The following is a 17,000-nucleotide window of genomic DNA, read 5'->3' as shown; positions in this document are numbered from 1 at the left end:
CTCATCTTTCCACCAAAATGGTACCTGTTTATCTACATACATTTGCTTGATTTCAAACTACTAAATGGGTGGGGCTGGGGAAACTAATGGGAATTCACCCCATCACACAGCACTTGGGTCACAAACCTGGGGTGTTGACTTTCCAACCAACAAGACCAGCGTTTTAACCATTGAGCTATCTTGTCCCTTTTTTAATGTACTGGCCATCTAATACTTTGACTTGCCATGTTTCCTTTCTGTTCCTTATTTGATCTTTCTTATAAGGCAGTTTGGTCTATCCAATATTCCGTATGCCTTCATGGTGTACTAGCTTCAGTGCATTTTCTTCACTGTCCTTCAGATGTTCTTCCAATGTCCTTTTTTCTTTCTTTAATTTTCTGGTATACTTGCAACATTCTGCCCATCTAGTTTCCTTGGTAAGTAGAGTCTGTCAAAGTTGCTGCCTGCATGAAGAGCACAATTCATCATCATTACTTTTCTGGTCTTCTGTACAGGACTTGTAGTTCTGCTTAAGTCCAATTCAATATTACAATTGTATATTTTATGACTGGGATTGCCCAGGTGTTAACAATATTTGAAGATTTTGATATTTCCTCCACTGAGTTTGGACTTTAAGATCTTCACTCTTCCAATACATCTATAAATAAAAAGTTGATATTCTATTAGGTATTTTACTGTACTGAAAGAAGTTAAAAGCCATCTTTTTATTTTATTTTCTTCCCTCACTTCACTACCTCTATCCCTTCCCTCTCCTTTTTCTAGTGTTTTTATTTCTACTTGTATTTTATATTAGGATTTTTTTTAAAAAAATAAGTCCGTTCTTCAGAAAACTGATCTGGGATTGTAATAAAAGAGTTTGATTTGAAAGCTTGGGGTTGGAGAAGGTGCTTTATAAATAGCATTGAAGCTAACAAATAATATAAATAGAACTTAAAACTGCATCACATATGAGTACAATTCATTATTGTTTTCTTTTCATTCAATACAATTTGCTACCCCATGACCTAAAAATTTCATGAAGGAAATAGTACATATATGCTCAAGCAATATCCCAATCCAAATGCTACCGGTAATTGTTTCAGTGTGAGCTTGTTCCCTTGTTGTTTTTGGCTTCCATCTAGTGGAGACTGTATCATATTGCAACAAATGCTTCATTTACAAATATTCCAAATGCAGTTTTTCAGTTCAAATGTGTTAATTCAGAACTAACAGCAAGATTGCCTAGGGACTTAATCTCTTATTAAAATTTCAGGATTTTATTTATCATATAATGCTATGAGCTGTTTGAATCTTTGTTATCTTAAACCAAAATCAAGATATAATCTGGATTCTGGAGATGGTGGCAGAAACACCTAAATATTTTGTTGTGTTGATTTGAGTCAGGAAGAAATCCTTGAAGAGCACTAAGGCTTTAGCAGCTTTCCAGGCACAGAAAAATTCAAAGCTCAATTGAAAGAATCAGGTAGTAGCAATAATAGTAAAGGAGTGTTTTCTTATCAGAACTGGGCTTCTTTTGGACTGCTGAAGAGTTATCATCACATCAAGTGGGCAGCTCCGGTTGGGCAGACAGATTATCTAACCTAATTCAGGCAGTCCTTGACTTAAGACCACAATGGAGCCCAAAATTTCTGTTGTTAAGTGAATGTTGCCCCATTTTACGATCTTTCTTGCCTCAGTGGTTAAGTGAATCACTGCGGTTGATAAGTTAGTAAGGGGGGTTGTTAAGTGAATCTGGCTTCCCCATTGCCTTGGCTTGTCAGAAGGTCGCAAAAGGGGAATCACATGATCATGGGACACAGTAAAGGTCACAAATATGAACCAGTTGCCAAACATTTGAATTTTAATCACATGATCATGGGGATGCTGGAAAGGTCGTAACTATGAACAACAGTCATAAGTCACTTTTTTCAGTACCATTGTAACTTTGAACAGTCACTACACAAACTGTTGTTAAGTTGAGGACTACCTGTAGAAAGCAGCTTCTGTGCACAACCACTGCATGCCTTCACTGATTGCATAGAGGACTGCATTCCTATCTTTTCAGATTGAAGTGTTTCCAGATGGTTGCCTGTGAGCAATACCCACCCAAAGATATTAGGCAGCCCTTCTCTCTTTTCCCACTTGAAAGGTTTTCTGTTGGAAGGAAAAAAATTACACCAGAAATAGATGTGAGAAGATAATGAGTTAGAAAGGGTGGACAATATTGTTTTCTGGGCTTGTAATGAAATTCCAGGATTGAAGCAGGAGAGTGTCACAATAAAACATCAACAAAAAGTTCTCTTAGTTCTCAAAGCCAGCAGGTAACATAGTATTCCGTTTTCTCCTCAGTCTGAAATTAAAAATGGGTCAGAAAGCTTAGAGCTTTTTTAATTTTTCTGTGGTGCTAGAAAGAACTGCTGTCATAATGATGAATTATGCTGATGCTTTTGAATCTTGCAGCTGCTGGGACTTTATGTTATGATATGGAAAACAGCAGGTTGTGCAAATCAGTCAGGAAACAAGTTCAGCATCGTGGGTTTTATGGGTAGGATTGGGTTTGCAGACTGTTCCCTAATGCTGTAATTAATGAAGAACGGCACTTATCTAGGCTACTCTTGACATATGTTATATGTATAGACAATATTCCTTTTTAGGGGTGGGAACTGTCCATGGAATTTTTGTAAAAAAAAAAAACTACCCCAAGACTAGTTTTAAAATTCCAAAGTTTGACACATTTATCCAGTGCAAAAAGTAAAATCAAGGCTATAGGAACCAACAACTTACAAAAATCTTACAATCAGGCCGATGAGGTAACTGTACCATCTTGTTGCGATTAAGCCAAATTTATTTCTTTCCATATTTAAATTTGTGGAGAAGGAAATTATTGTTTTCTCCTGTATTCTGCTATTTCCTTTTGTTATTATTTTTCCCTTGCTTTAACTTCTTCTTTAACTATCCATTTGAAATCTAGCTTCATAGAAGGAAGAGGTTTTATATAACCAAAACGTTCCTTGAGTTTTCTAATCTTGTGCTCTCTGGATGTACTGGATTTAATCACCCATCACACCTGACCACAAGATGTCAATCTTGAAGTTGAACTGAATGTCACCAAGTCAATTAAGGTTGTCCTTGATACTAATTGTGTGGGGTTGATTAGGTTTTACATTGTATTAAATATATTCTTATTGCCTTGCAGTTTCGACGTAGACAATGGCACCTCATCGGGACGGAGTCCCTTGGATCCCATGACAAGCCCTGGATCAGGGCTAATTCTCCAGGCAAATTTTGTTCACAGTCAACGCAGAGAGTCCTTTCTCTACCGATCAGATAGTGACTATGATCTGTCGCCAAAGTCTATGTCCAGGAACTCCTCTATTGCCAGTGATATGTAAGTTTTTGAAGCCTTTTCAATCGTTTTTTTCAAACGAGAGGATGGTTAATATGGAGAAAATGTAAGGCATTAGAACTCATGAATGGAAATTTCACAGAAGCACATTTAAATTATATTAGGAGAATATTAACAATAAGAATGGTTGAATTGTGAAACAAGTTTAAAGGATCATAGATTATCTGTAACAGAAGGTAAAGTAACTGATAACTTTGTTGTAGGAATTCTGTTGCAACCTCTTCAGAAGACAAGGATATTCCTTGCTGCAATTTTATTAGATAGTCAATATTTGATGTTGAGAAGGTCTCCTGACTGGGTTACCATGTTATCTTAATTAAAAGAATTAAACTTTCTGAATCTGCATAAGCTTCCTTATTTTCAACACAGCTAATACAACTTTACTAATTATAAAGTGAGAATTTTACATTGAACAATAGAAAAAATGGACCAATTCCTTTTGAACAAAAAAATAGAAGAAAACTGTATGAGTTTTCTTTCACTTCTTTTGAAGCAGAATGATTCTTTTACAGATTACCTTAGATCTTTATCTTAGTGCAGGGGTGTCAAACTGCCAACCTGTGGGCCCGCGTCATGTTGAAACCATGCCCACCCTAGCTCCAGCAGTGAGGAAAACTCACCACGTCACGTGGCGAGTTTGACACCCCTGCCTTAGTGGCTATTAAGTTCCCATTTGGGGAATTTCCTTGAAGCCTCTTCCCATTTTGCATAGATAGCCAGTCCTCTTTCTACTCCCTGTTTAAAGCAGTAGCTGGTTTTAGATTTCTTGTTGCTAAGGTTTTGTGGAAGACTGATCCTTAGTACCTCTAGTTTGCTTTCTAAGCTCCATATTTAATTTTGAACACTTAGTACTGGATTTCTTTTTTTTGCTGCCTTTCAAATCTGTTTTTCCTCTTTTTTCCCCCTCTCTTCTTTTTTTCATCCATTTCCTTTTCCTTCTTCTTTACTTTTCTGTTTTAAACACTCAAGTTGACATTGTAACAATAAAAGTAATGCTTTGCCAGGCAGAACACTGTATTCAAGAGGAGGAAATATAACACGCACAGATACTTCTTGTAATACCTACCAGACCTCCTGCTCCACCCATGCATTATTTGTTTTATACTATTTTAATTAAATAATCAATCTGAAATTTCCACACTCAGTTGTGCATTCATTGGAAATGTGTCATGTGCTTATAAAAAAAAACCTTAAACTTTGGATAGGAGCAGTAAAAAGCATCCTGGAGTGCTAGAGCTAATAGCGTGAACTAGTTTTGCAACTAGCCCAAGGCACTATATGGCCTTTTTTTGAATAGGCAAATTTTCTGTGGCGTATGTTGAGCTGACCTTGGCTGATCTTTAAAATTAAGCAGTCAGATCTGGTTTGCATTTGGAAAACAACTGCAGAGGAATTCCATGGCTGTAGGCTAGAAAAAAAGTTGAGGAAAAGTTTCCTGGAAGAAGGCTGTGGCAAAGGATTTCTGTATTGCCACCAGAAAACTACATAGAAATGGCTATGAATTCATCAGAATAAAGCTCAACTGAAGAGACTTTTGCTTCTTATCTCATGGCAGCCGTTGCTAAGAGTGCCATACAATGCTGTCCACATTCCCAATGTTTCACCAGTCTCAAGTCTTTTTTTACTTGACTATGTATTGACTATGAATTGAGCATATATATGAATAAGAATTCTTTTTTTTATTTTAAGAATGTTGATTTTGCTTACTTGATATATTTGCTTCTTTACACAGAAACAAAATTATAGAAACAGAAGCTTTTGTAGATATAGAGAATGAAGAAAATGAAGGGGGGAAAACCCCTTTTTTTTGAACTAAGAAATTTGCTAATAATGGCTGAATGAGGCTTTTCCAGTCTTCTTCAGCTATAACCTTAAAGCAGTGTTCACACACATTAAAGATGTCAAGGCTGAGAATGCTGCCTTAAAGAATAATAACCTTTTCCCATATTTAGAAATTTGCTAAGGTTGATATTCTTTCTTTCTGTCTAGTGCAGTGCATTTGACATTTGCTTTATCTCCAAAATGCTCATTGTTAAATAGCGGGTTCTTTGGCGCAGGAATGAAGATGCTGAACAGAGTACAGGGTAACTGATTGTTTATTTCATTCTGGAACTGTACTCGGGAAATGCCTGCAACTAGCCGCAATATATAGTTTAGCCCCTAGGCGGCAGCCAATAGGTTTGGATCAACCATTGCTGCCTGGAGATAGCCAACTGCAGCACAGGAGACTTGTAGTCTAGGTTGCTGGAGAGCTGTTAGCTGCTCTAGCAACCCACATGGTATTTAGCAAGAGCCCAGTACATAACACTCATTATTTCCTGAGTTGTTAGCAAAATCTGAAGTGTTTTGCTAAGTAAAATAGAAGGGTGAAAATTCTTTTTTACTTGGCTTAAATTTGATTCACTATGGGGAAAAAAGAATGGAGCCAATTTGATATACCCACAACTACTCCTGTTATATACAGGAAAAAATAAATTTGTTTGGCAGTAAGTTATATCAATATATCTAAGAAGGAAACAGATTCAACTGTTTTTACATTTGAACAAGTAAGACCCTAGAACCTTAAGGAATAACATTTGCAATAAAACATTGCATTTTTTTTCTAAGTTGATGTCATTGATAATAACTAACCTGAGCATAAGTTTCAGTAAACTCTTAACATATTTGTAGCAAGGAGCAGCTGGCCCTTTAAATAACAATCCAGCCTTAGATGTTGACTGGGAATCATCTGATCCCCAAGAACCAATAGAGGCAAAGCAGAGGTTTCATTGTGTTTTTGGCAGGAAGAGTTGGCATTTTTTGTAGTTGGCTGGAATCCCAGATGAGGGAGGTTACTTCAGGCAAGATTACAAACTTGGGAGTTGTTTTGTTGTAGGCTAGAAACACATTAAGGTTTTTCTATATTTTATTTTATAGGTTTTTTTAATGGTGCATTGCATGTCTGGAACTTTATCTTTCTTTGACATCTATAATAAGCTTGATTTTATTTTTTTAGTGAATTCTGGAGTTGACTGGCTACCTTCTAGCACCAGCCTCAGATTGACTGAGCAAATTACTCGCAAAATTTTGTTGGGTTTCCTTTCCTATAATTTATTTAGATCGAGGTTTGGATGAGGATTTCCCCTTCAGTCCTCTCCTGGTTCCCCAGACAGCTGGTGGGGAAGGGAGAACATAGTTTATTATGAAGGCGTGGTGGCAGCAAAGGGACCAACTTTTTGTCACTATTTACCTCCAAGCACAAGTTACTTCAGAATTGAAGTATCACGGAAGAAGGGTCTGTGGAGATTGTCAGTCATCCTGGTCATGGTTGTCCCAAAGGTGCTTTTTCAAGAGGCAACTGGACTGTTTTTTGTTTGTCCTTGAAGATGTTTCACTTCTGATCCAAGAAGCTTATGATTTGCAGCCATAAGAAGGAAAAAAACAAAGTTCAGTTGCCTCTTGAAAAAGCACCATCAGGACACAGAGGAAGGGGCTTCTTTTGACCCTGAGGACATCTTCATTATTACAGTGTTGTAATTTTTTTTAGTAATGCTAGATTTCCTTTACCTTGTTATGGTGATTATAGGGTTAGACAAGCTTCTACGGCATGTTTCTGCCTGCTTAATGTGAAGAGAGACTGTTCTGGTGATCTCTGTTCTCAGGTTTTTAGTTCTAAGTTGACTGCAGTAGGATGCTTTTTTCATCAATCTTTCCAACTCCAAATATCTTATTCTCATTTTTATTGTATTTGTGTGTATGTGTCTCTGTGCCTTCAAGTCAACCTTGACTCCTGGCAATGTCTGGACAAGTCCCTGAAGTTTTCTAAGCAAGATTTCAGAAGTGATTTGCCATTGCCTGTTTCCTAGGAGAAAGCGATTAACCCAAGATCACCCAGCCAATAGTATTGTATCATTTGCGTACCTCAAATTATTTATGGTTCTTCCACCAATCTTTACTCCAACATCAGGCAGTTCCAGATAAAATTTCTGCGTGAACCCTTCAACATACAGATTGAACAAAAATGGTAATAAAATACATTCCTGTCTAACTTCCTTACTGATCCCGAACCAATCTGTTACCCATAAAGTGTTCTCACTGTTGCCTCAGTGTTCAGTGTACAGTGATCTGAGAAATCTGATCAGGTCACTTGGGACACCAAGCTATCACACACATTCTCTCTCTCTCTCTCTCTGTCTCTCTGTCTCTGTCTCTGTCTCTCTCTCTCTCTCTCTGTCTCTCTCTGTCTGTCTCTGTCTCTGTCTCTGTCTCTGTCTCTCTCTCTCTCTCTCTCTCTCTCTCTCTCTCTCTCTCTCTCTCTCTCTCTCTCTCTCTCTCTCTCTCACGCACACACACACACACACACACACACATATCCTTAATAAGACTAAAAATACAAATCCTGGGTGTGTTCATGTTAGAAAGAAAAGAATCGAGCACCAGGATAGAAGAATAAACTGTTTAATATGCAAAACACTTAGCTTTCATCAGCCAAACTGCTGACAACATCGTCAGAGTAAGAATAGGATCCCGGATCTCCTATTCTTACTTTGACGATGTCGGCAGTTTGGCCGATGAAAGCTAAGTGTTTTGCATATTAAACAGTTTGTTTATTTTTCTATCCTGGTGCTCGATTCTTTTCTGTCTAACACACACACACACACACACACACACACGTGTGTGTGTGTATGTGTGGATAGATAGATAGATAGATAGATAGATAGATAGATAGATAGATAGATAGGTAGGTAGGTAGGTAGGTAGGTAGGTAGGTAGGTAGGTAGGTAGGTAGGTAGAACAAGAACTTGGTGTTTTGACTGATAGCCATCATTGTTAATCTTTCAGTGAATAAATGCAAATCCCTACAGAGGAAAAAATTATAACCATAAATGCAATCAATACATTATAATCAAATAATTATTTCATGCAGAAATAGATCCCAATGACATGAATAGGTTTTATTCCCAGGAGAAAGATCATAAAATTGCAGGCCAGGCTGTCAACGTATGAAATAGCTAGCTCTTTCTTTTAAAAAACATTGCTTTATAATTCAGTCCATTATACTTTTTTAAAAAATTATCAAGTATTGTCTATGGTTAAAACATTTTTTAAATTGCAGCAGTAATTGGAGCCATTTGAGTCAATTTGTAAATGCCAATAAATCAGATTTAGCAGTAGGTTCAATCTGCCAAATTATTCCTCCTTCTGCCAGTAGATGTAACAACCAAATTAGGGAATTTTCTTCTGTGACTATTGCACATAGTGTTGCAACAGGGAATCCCTAATTGTGTTTTGTGTGGTGTAAATGTCCAGAGACAAAATCCCCAGCTTCTCTTGCTGGAGTCCTAAGAAACCAGAATTTGAAGCAGTGTGGGGTTTTGTAATTGTTCTCTGTTATTGGGTACCACATTTGTCAGGCTGCATTACAAAGTGTGATTATTTGTTTTCACTCTTTTTGAACATGCCAGGTTAAAACAGGAACCAGTCACTTTCTAATATACAGGTTGTCTTCAATTTGCAACAGTTTGTTTTGTGACCTTTCAAAGTTACAGTGGTACTGCAAAAGGTAAAAAATGTGACTTAGGACGTTATGACATTTGCAACATGATCATGTCATCAAAATGCAGATGCTTGGCAACTGGTTTATACTTATGACCATTGCTCACGTCCCAAGCACACGTGATCACCTTTTGCAACCTTCTGACAAGTATAGTCAATAGGGAAGCCACATTCACTAAACAAACTGGTTACTAACTTACACAAACAGTCGTAAAATGGGGCAAAACTCACTTTAAAAATGTCTCACTTAACAACAGAAATTTTGACCTCAGTTGTGCTTGTACTGTAAGTCGAGGACTACCTGTATTATTTCTCTGTTTAATATAAACAGATACTTTCTACAAGAGAAAGTATCATATAAATCCATATCTTCATGTGTTAACTTTCACATAAAATTAAATGCATGAAAACATTTGAGCTGCATAGAAAATTCTTTTATTATCCACAAAATAATTCCTTATCATCTGCACTTGCTTGTTCAATTTTTATAAATTGTTTTCTACTAGCAATAGATAGTACAGTTGCTTTTGGTGCTCAAAAGGGCTGCCCTCTCAAATAAAAAGTAATCGTGAATTTTGGCAGTGGTTTGCTCTCCAAGCTTGCTTCAATTTATTTTCTGAAAGTTTTGTTACCAGACATCATCAGTAGGATTTTCTTGTCCTTTTCTTCTTAGATTATAAATGTCTTGTGTGCCAGTGTGGTCAGCTGGTTGTGTGATTGTTTGTTCGTTTGGAGCTATATTTAAATTCTGAGCAGCTGATTGGTTCTCTTGTTGATTGGTCATTTGAATGGTCTGGTTTCTTACGTATTTATATGCTGGATCTATATGCTTGTTAATTGCTCCTTTAGTAGAATACCAGACTTCAATAAATTCATCTGTGTGATGGGTGTTGGCATGCCCAATGAATTTTGTTCCTACCTAATCAAACTGGTGTTGTTTATTATCAATGTGGTTTGAGACCAGAGATTTTTTACTGTTAGTTGATGCTCATGAACCCTTGTTTGTTTTATTGTTTTTTATTGTTTTATTGTTTCAAATAATTGTGATTGCCAGTCTTCTCCCTAATTCTGCTGTTATAAATGGTGAGAAAACAGACAGGGATTCATACCAATCTCTTTATATAGTTGTGACTTCTTTCCAATTGAAGCCACAGTCTAAGTGTATCATGGCTGCTTAGAAATGACTAAATTACAACTGTTTTTTTTTCTTTATATTTTTAAATGTTATCCCATCCCCAACCCCCCCTAACCCCCCTCCCCCACTTCCCAAAGCTGATTACAGGGTTACAAATATATAGTAATCATAATCTAACTAACATTGATCAACTATATAAAAAAACCAAATACATAATACACTTTAACCCTCCTTTAACATAATTACAAACACTCTAAGATATCCACCTTCTTAAAGAAATTTAAATTATAACAATAACAATCTAAAATTTACTCATAAGCTAAATATAACTTTTTAGTCCCATATTTTTTCTGAATATAATCTATCCATCTTCTCCAAACCGAAATGTATCTTTCTTGTGAATGATCCTTCAAGTAAGCAGAAATCTTAGCCATTTCTGCTAGATTTGACACTTTAAGCGCCCACTCCTCTATAGTAGGCAGACAGTCCTTCTTCCAATATTGCCCTACCAATAACCTCTAAATCACCTACGGCCGGCGTCAACTTCCCTCCGCCCTGTGCGTTACCACAGAGAGGGCCTCCTCAGGGTGCCACCAGTCAGAGAATGTTGGCTGGTGGCCCCCAGGGGGAGGGCCTTCTCTGTGGGCGCCCCGGCTTTATGGAATCAGCTGCCGGTTGAGCTCCGGATGGCACCTGACCTTCGCTCCTTCCGACGCGATTTGAAGACCTACCTATTTGAACAAGCCGGCCTGGCCTGATGGGGGATGCGCTGGGGTTTTTATTGGGGATTTTTTACATTTTTCTACTGTTTTTAGTTCGGGCTCGTATTTAATTCTCTTTTTAATTTTTGTATTCTGTATTTTTATATGTGCCCTGTTCACCGCCCTGAGTCCTTCGGGAGAAGGGCGGTATACAAATATAATAAACTAAACTAATAAACTAAATTACAACTGTTTTATAATTACTGATGCAGAGGTAGAAAGAGTAAAGCAAGAGGAAGTAACATGGTGAGGCTCATGAAAATAATGTATAAAATAGTGATGATTTTTAGCTGAAATATAGGAGGTGATCTTAAAATATGTCACATACTGAATTCAGTATTGATTTATGTTCTATGTTTTGTTTTCTAGACATGGAGATGACTTGATTGTGACACCGTTTGCTCAGGTAGGTACCACATGTTATACGGACAGATGGAAAAAGGGAGAATCTCTATTTTCAGCTTCAGGCTTCCAACTACAGAGCTAGAAGAATTATAATCCTAGCTACAGTATAATCTTAACTGGCAAAAGAAACAACTTTTATTTTTACCTTTATTGCTAGATGAAGTCACAATCTGTCATTAGTCAGACACTACACAACATGATGCATTTTGATGATGCCAGACACATCTCAATGATGATTGCAAAGGCACACTGCTTGACAAAAATCCCCAAGACAGATGTTCAGGATTCAAAGCCAGTTTAATAATCTGGTGACTATAGATATCCTAAGCAGTTGCATTTGTAAATATTTCTCCTAACTGGTGTCAGTTATGACACTAGAATGGTAATTGTTTCCTTCTAAGCCTATAAAGAGTTATTCTCAAACATACATGCCACTGTGTTATCAACAAAACAGGATTGAATGAATTTATTTGAAAATTTCCTTATTTCACTAAGTTACCAAATATTAAAAAGATTTTACTGCACAGTTATTTTATTCTTGTAATAGTTTGGACACAATTAGCACATAACATTTATTGTCAAAATTTTGAAATTTGAGAGAGGAATAGAAGTTGTTCTCTAAGAAATGTAGCTTTCCCTAAGACAAAGACTATTTTAAAAAACAAATAATGAGTTGGTGTTTTAGTAACAAAGGGAGCACTAAAACTATCACCCTAGTGTCATTCTAGTATGTATGCATTGGAAAAGAATGAGCAAACACTTCAGGCACAAAACAAAATCCTGAAAAGATTAATAACTGGTTTCTCTTCAAATCGCACAGTAACTTGTTTAGGAAGTCACCTGTTCAGAAAGCTGTCTGTTTATTGTTGTCAAATAAATCAGGGAGAAAAAAGCAGCACAGCTGAGAAATTTGAGATTAAATTTTTATGCACATTGTTTGCTACAGGTGCTTGCCAGTTTACGTACTGTACGGAACAATTTTGCTGCATTAACCAACCTTCCGGATCGAGCACCTAGCAAGTAAGTCTGGTCTTTTTCTGTTTCCTGCCAAGTTTGTTTTTACTTAAACGCACCTTTAAATTGCATAGGTTCTCCATTATGTAAGTGTGCTTCAACACAACGCAGTACAAAGATGGGCTTCATTTAAATCATCCCTAAATGCATCTCTAAATGCTGAAATCAGCAGCCTGACTTCTGACTGTTTTGAGAAGAGAAATCCAATATAAATGGCAGTTATTATAAAAAAGAGAAAAGAAAAAAAATCAGTCCCATCTGCTGAAAATGGGGAAAGTTCCAACCTTCCTCATGTACATTATATCAGGGCTTTTCAACCTTTTCACCCATTGTACCACTTTTAGGATATGGCAACACCCGAGTACCTCCAGTCGCCTAGCAAGGTGTACAGGTAGTCCTCGACTTACAACAGTTTGCTTAGTGACTGTTCGAAGTTACAATGGCACTGAAAAAAGTGCCCCCCAAGCCACAGCCGAGCAAGACACCTGTCTGCCCGCCCGGCGGTACTCTTCGTCCTGTCTGAGGTTTTCATTGTTGTGAGCATTTCTGTTGAGGATTGGCAGTGGGGTTGGGGTGGGGTTGTGTTTGGTTTTTATTCCCCCCCCCCATCTGCTGGGTGGTTGCAGCAGGTTTTGGTCACTTCACATGACCCTGGGACACTGTGACCATCATAAATATGAATCAGTTGCCAAGCATCTGAATGTAAACCATAAGACCCTGGAGATGCTGCAACATGCCAGCTGATCGGTACTTCTTCTGGGCTCAGCAGACATGCCGGAATCAGTGCCAAGCTCCAGCTGGAGCCTGGTCCTGATCCTGGCACTTCCACTAAGCCCTGACAGCCCTGAAGAACTGCTGATCCTGGCACTTCCGCTGAACCCTGACAGTCCTGCAGCTCAGCCATCTCTCGCTCAGGCTTGTGCGGTGCTGCCACTGGTTCAGCTCATTCCCCTCCCCCACTACCACTTTTCTAGGATGGTCGTGTACCACCTGCTAGGTGCCAATGTACCACAGGTGGTACCCGTACCACTGGTTGAAAAACCCTGCATATATGACCATACTTATTTTGAGAGTTGAAAGTTCATCATATGTGGAAGGCATCAGGTTGCTGAACATTGTTCTCCCAGACCCAGGGGGAGGGGGGGAAACAGGTATAACTTCAAACTATGTATTTTCTTTGTTGCATTGAGTATGGCCTTTATATAATTAATTGTTTTGGTAGTTTCAATCATTTTTTAAAAATATATCAGTCTTTCCCAAGAACATAGTGAATAATGAATACATTATTTCATGAAGATGCCTTTCATTTTTGACTCTTTCTCTCCCTTCTTCCCCAGACGGTCACCCATGTGTAACCAACCATCCATCAATAAAGCAACCATAACAGGTAAGACACCTTAAAACAGTCAACACTATTTTAATAAAGTGATGTTACTATCTTGTAAATATATCACACTTTGCATAATCTGTTTCTGATATATAAATACTTTATAAACCCTTTTAAAAGTTCATAAATCTTACTTGTAGCTCATATAAGTAGAATTTTTGCTTGATCTGAAATCTATCTTTCAGTTTCCCAAAAGTTTTTGCTTTTTGCTCTTTCAAGCTATTTTATGTAATTTGTATGAGCTTTATCATTTCAAGGTGGCTGAGGAAGTTGCTTTTACTACTGTTTTCAACTACACATCACTCTAGCTCTCTGTGGCCCACACTTCTGATCTGAAGAAAAAATAGTGGAGGAATTCCTTCATAATACATTTTCTGTGAATTTGATACAAACATGAAAATATGTCTAATTTTTTCTTCTTGTTTGAATAAAAAGAAAGCAATATCTTTTAAAAAAAATCAAGATAAGTGATAATGGTTGTAATAATTCAGAACAAGGTGTATCCTTTAATATCCTTTTTGTAAATGTAGGCCAGAATGTACAAAATACAGCATACTTGCACTTCCTGGGGCCCATTTGCTCAGGAATGACATCTTGGCTATTGACTTTTTTCAATAACAGCACTCCAATTTAAGAGTGGTTTATCCACCATTTCAATTTTCCTTCAGTGTTGTACAATGGTGCTGGATAAAAATATTTTGTGTATTTTTAAATGAATTGCTGCAATTGTTCCTTATTAAAAGTTGCTGGGAATCCTGTGATACCGGAAAGGGGAACTTGAATATGGAACGTCAGAACTTCAGCCAGAGTTGGATAACATCTAACAAAAGGGATCTATTCATAATGAAGCCCACTGCATATGCAGGTTAAGCTTTCTGCATGTAGTGGTGGTTGTAGTCATTTTTGGCAGGAACAGCAGATTCATTGGTGACCGTTTCCCTGAAGGAGTGAGGGAATCAATTTTGCAATCAGCTCCCCTAGTCTGAAGAGGATTGATGCAATAACTTGCTATGTGACAGAGTGCATAAAAATATTGTTGGGAAAGTATGCTATTTTAGCCATGCTGTGGCCTGCATATAAAGCAGTCACCCTGAGCAAATCTGCTGCCTGTATTGCAAACGTCCAGAAAACGACTACATACACTGCCCAGTTCCTTTGGGGAATACAGGTGGGATGTAAATGAAGCAGTCAAATAAAGCACAGTATTGCATCTGTTAATGTATGCCCAGACTTGCTGTTCCAGGGGACTTTCCCATTCTTTTAGGAGAGAGGAAAACCAGTCTTCACATGCACAGGATTCTAACTCCAAGGTGAAATGAACAGAGAAGGCTATACTGGGAAGCATCATGTGCATATCATACTTATTTTTCTCTTCCAGAAGGGAGTGTTATATCATTGGAAAGCTAGCACTGATTTAAGCTAAGCAGTAAAACCCATAGCTACTGTAAAATGCAAAGCTCATTTTCATTTCTGTGAAATATAATACATATGATGGGTTGATCATAAGTTTTTGTTCTTTCTTTCATTTGGGGGCAGTTTTGTTTTAGGAGCAAAACTGGACACTGAATTGAATAACTGAATTTAAAAAAGAAAAGAAAAGAAAAAGCAGATACAAGGTGGGGGAAGGAGAGGGAAATAGTATGAACCCTGACATAAGGAATAGAGAAATGTTAGCTGTTTCCCTGATCTAAATTGAGTCCCTGAGCTAGCAGTTTACTTTTAAGTCATCTTGCAATTGCCAATTCTTACATCATTAGAAAATTTATCGCTATAATGAAGTTGATACCAAATCAGTGTAAAAATGACCTAAGTACTTATCCCAATCAAAACCTTAGATGTATGGATGTGACTAACTTGAAAGGGTACTTTTCTGTACTTACTGCATTATATTACATGACAGGCATGTATAACTTGAGTACATGCTAATAAAGATGAGGTTTCATTGCAGATAAACATTTATAGAGTAAAATACGGCTTATAAAATAAAATACGGCTTCTATAATTCATGTATGCAGATGTTAGGGTTTGTAGACGATGTAGCCACTAGTAAAATTAAAGCCTGCTCTATTGATGCTGTTTTGAGAACAAGGATACTATTTATCTCCTTCTTTTCTCTACTCTTAATTTTACATCCCTTGCTTTCTTTTATGAAAAGGCATGCTCTTCTTTTCTAACCATTAGCTGCTTTTTCTTTTGCCATTTCCTGCCCTTTTCTCTTAATACTGTAATTATTTGGCCAGTGTGTTGAATCACTGACATATACGGATTCCTAACATCACTCTTCACAATTAATATCCAGCAGTTTGAGTTAATCTGCACAGCGTCTGAAAGTTGTGGAGTACTTCTATTCTGATAAGACATCATTACAACAGTCCCATTAAAACACCTTACATGAGCACAATCAGAAGGTGAAGGATTATTATGTGGTAAATCTATATCAAAATATATAAGGCAATAATTGATGACAAGGCAGGTGGTGTTATAAGCCTTCAGGTTGGTAGAAATCCATTTTGTAATTCATAAATAAGAATATTGATTTTATTTTGGAATGAGGAGAGAGTCTAGTCTTACAACAATGCAGCATTTTTCACAAGAGAATGTTATATTTATAGATTGCCAATATTTTAATTTCTTCACTATATAATATCAAGAAAGAAAAGATTTCATATAATTGTGAGGAAGCCAGAATAATTTTAACATAAGTGTGTACAAGATTAATTTTGTGCTTATTCAGTTCTTTCAAATTATTTTCTGCATATTAAATGCAGATACTGTATTTAAAGTTAAATGATCTTATGCTAGGCCAATCCAAGATGATTATAGGTCTCCAGTCCCCACCTTATGTTTTCCAGAGCATCCCCAGATTGGGCAGCTAAAAATCAAAGATTAGCAGCTTTTAGCACCATGCATTTACTTCTTTGAGTCATTTGAAGTTTGAAAATAGGTTGATTAACCTTAACACGCTTATTTTGAATTTTTAATTATTTAAGATTCTAAAAAGAGCTGGAATGTTTTGATCCCATTCTGCCACTAACAGTTGCTAATTATCAGACATACCCTTTATGATCCTCAGAGTACAATATAATAAAAATGCAGCTTTGAGGTAAAAAACCTCAAGGTTTTAAAGTTCAGCCAGGGTATAAGAAATACCAATACTTTTCTTTCTCTAATAGCAATTACTAAGATGACAGGACCCCATTGACTCTGAAGTTCATTATTATTCCTTAAAACTAGATACCATCTTAAAATTTACTTCTTGGTTTAATCCAGCATTTTTGCAACAGTAGCCTACAGTAGGCATCAGCACTATGAATTTATGTTTCATGATAACCATAATATTGGGAAAGGATTGCAAATTTAAAGCTGTTTAACAGTATA

The 17,000-nt window shown here is 37.0% G+C and overlaps 1 protein-coding gene across 6 annotated transcripts in view; it reads left to right on the top strand.

The window, feature by feature from the left end:
- Positions 1 to 17,000, top strand: part of PDE4D (phosphodiesterase 4D) — a gene marked incomplete at its 5' end in the record, with an annotated part of 761,328 nt that overhangs the window by 628,887 nt on the left and 115,441 nt on the right. For all 6 annotated transcript variants that reach the window (XM_081318714.1, XM_081318718.1, XM_081318715.1 and 3 more), the window contains 4 exons: positions 3,176 to 3,367; positions 11,186 to 11,222; positions 12,168 to 12,241; positions 13,573 to 13,622. In XM_081318714.1, the coding sequence (XP_081174840.1) occupies positions 3,176 to 3,367; positions 11,186 to 11,222; positions 12,168 to 12,241; positions 13,573 to 13,622 (353 nt within the window). The remainder of the gene's footprint in view (positions 1 to 3,175; positions 3,368 to 11,185; positions 11,223 to 12,167; positions 12,242 to 13,572; positions 13,623 to 17,000) is intronic.

Source organism: Vipera berus (assembly GCF_964194415.1).
Source record: "Vipera berus genome assembly, chromosome: 2".
Lineage (NCBI taxonomy): Eukaryota > Metazoa > Chordata > Lepidosauria > Squamata > Viperidae > Vipera > Vipera berus.
This window is presented reverse-complemented; position numbering and strand designations above follow the sequence as displayed.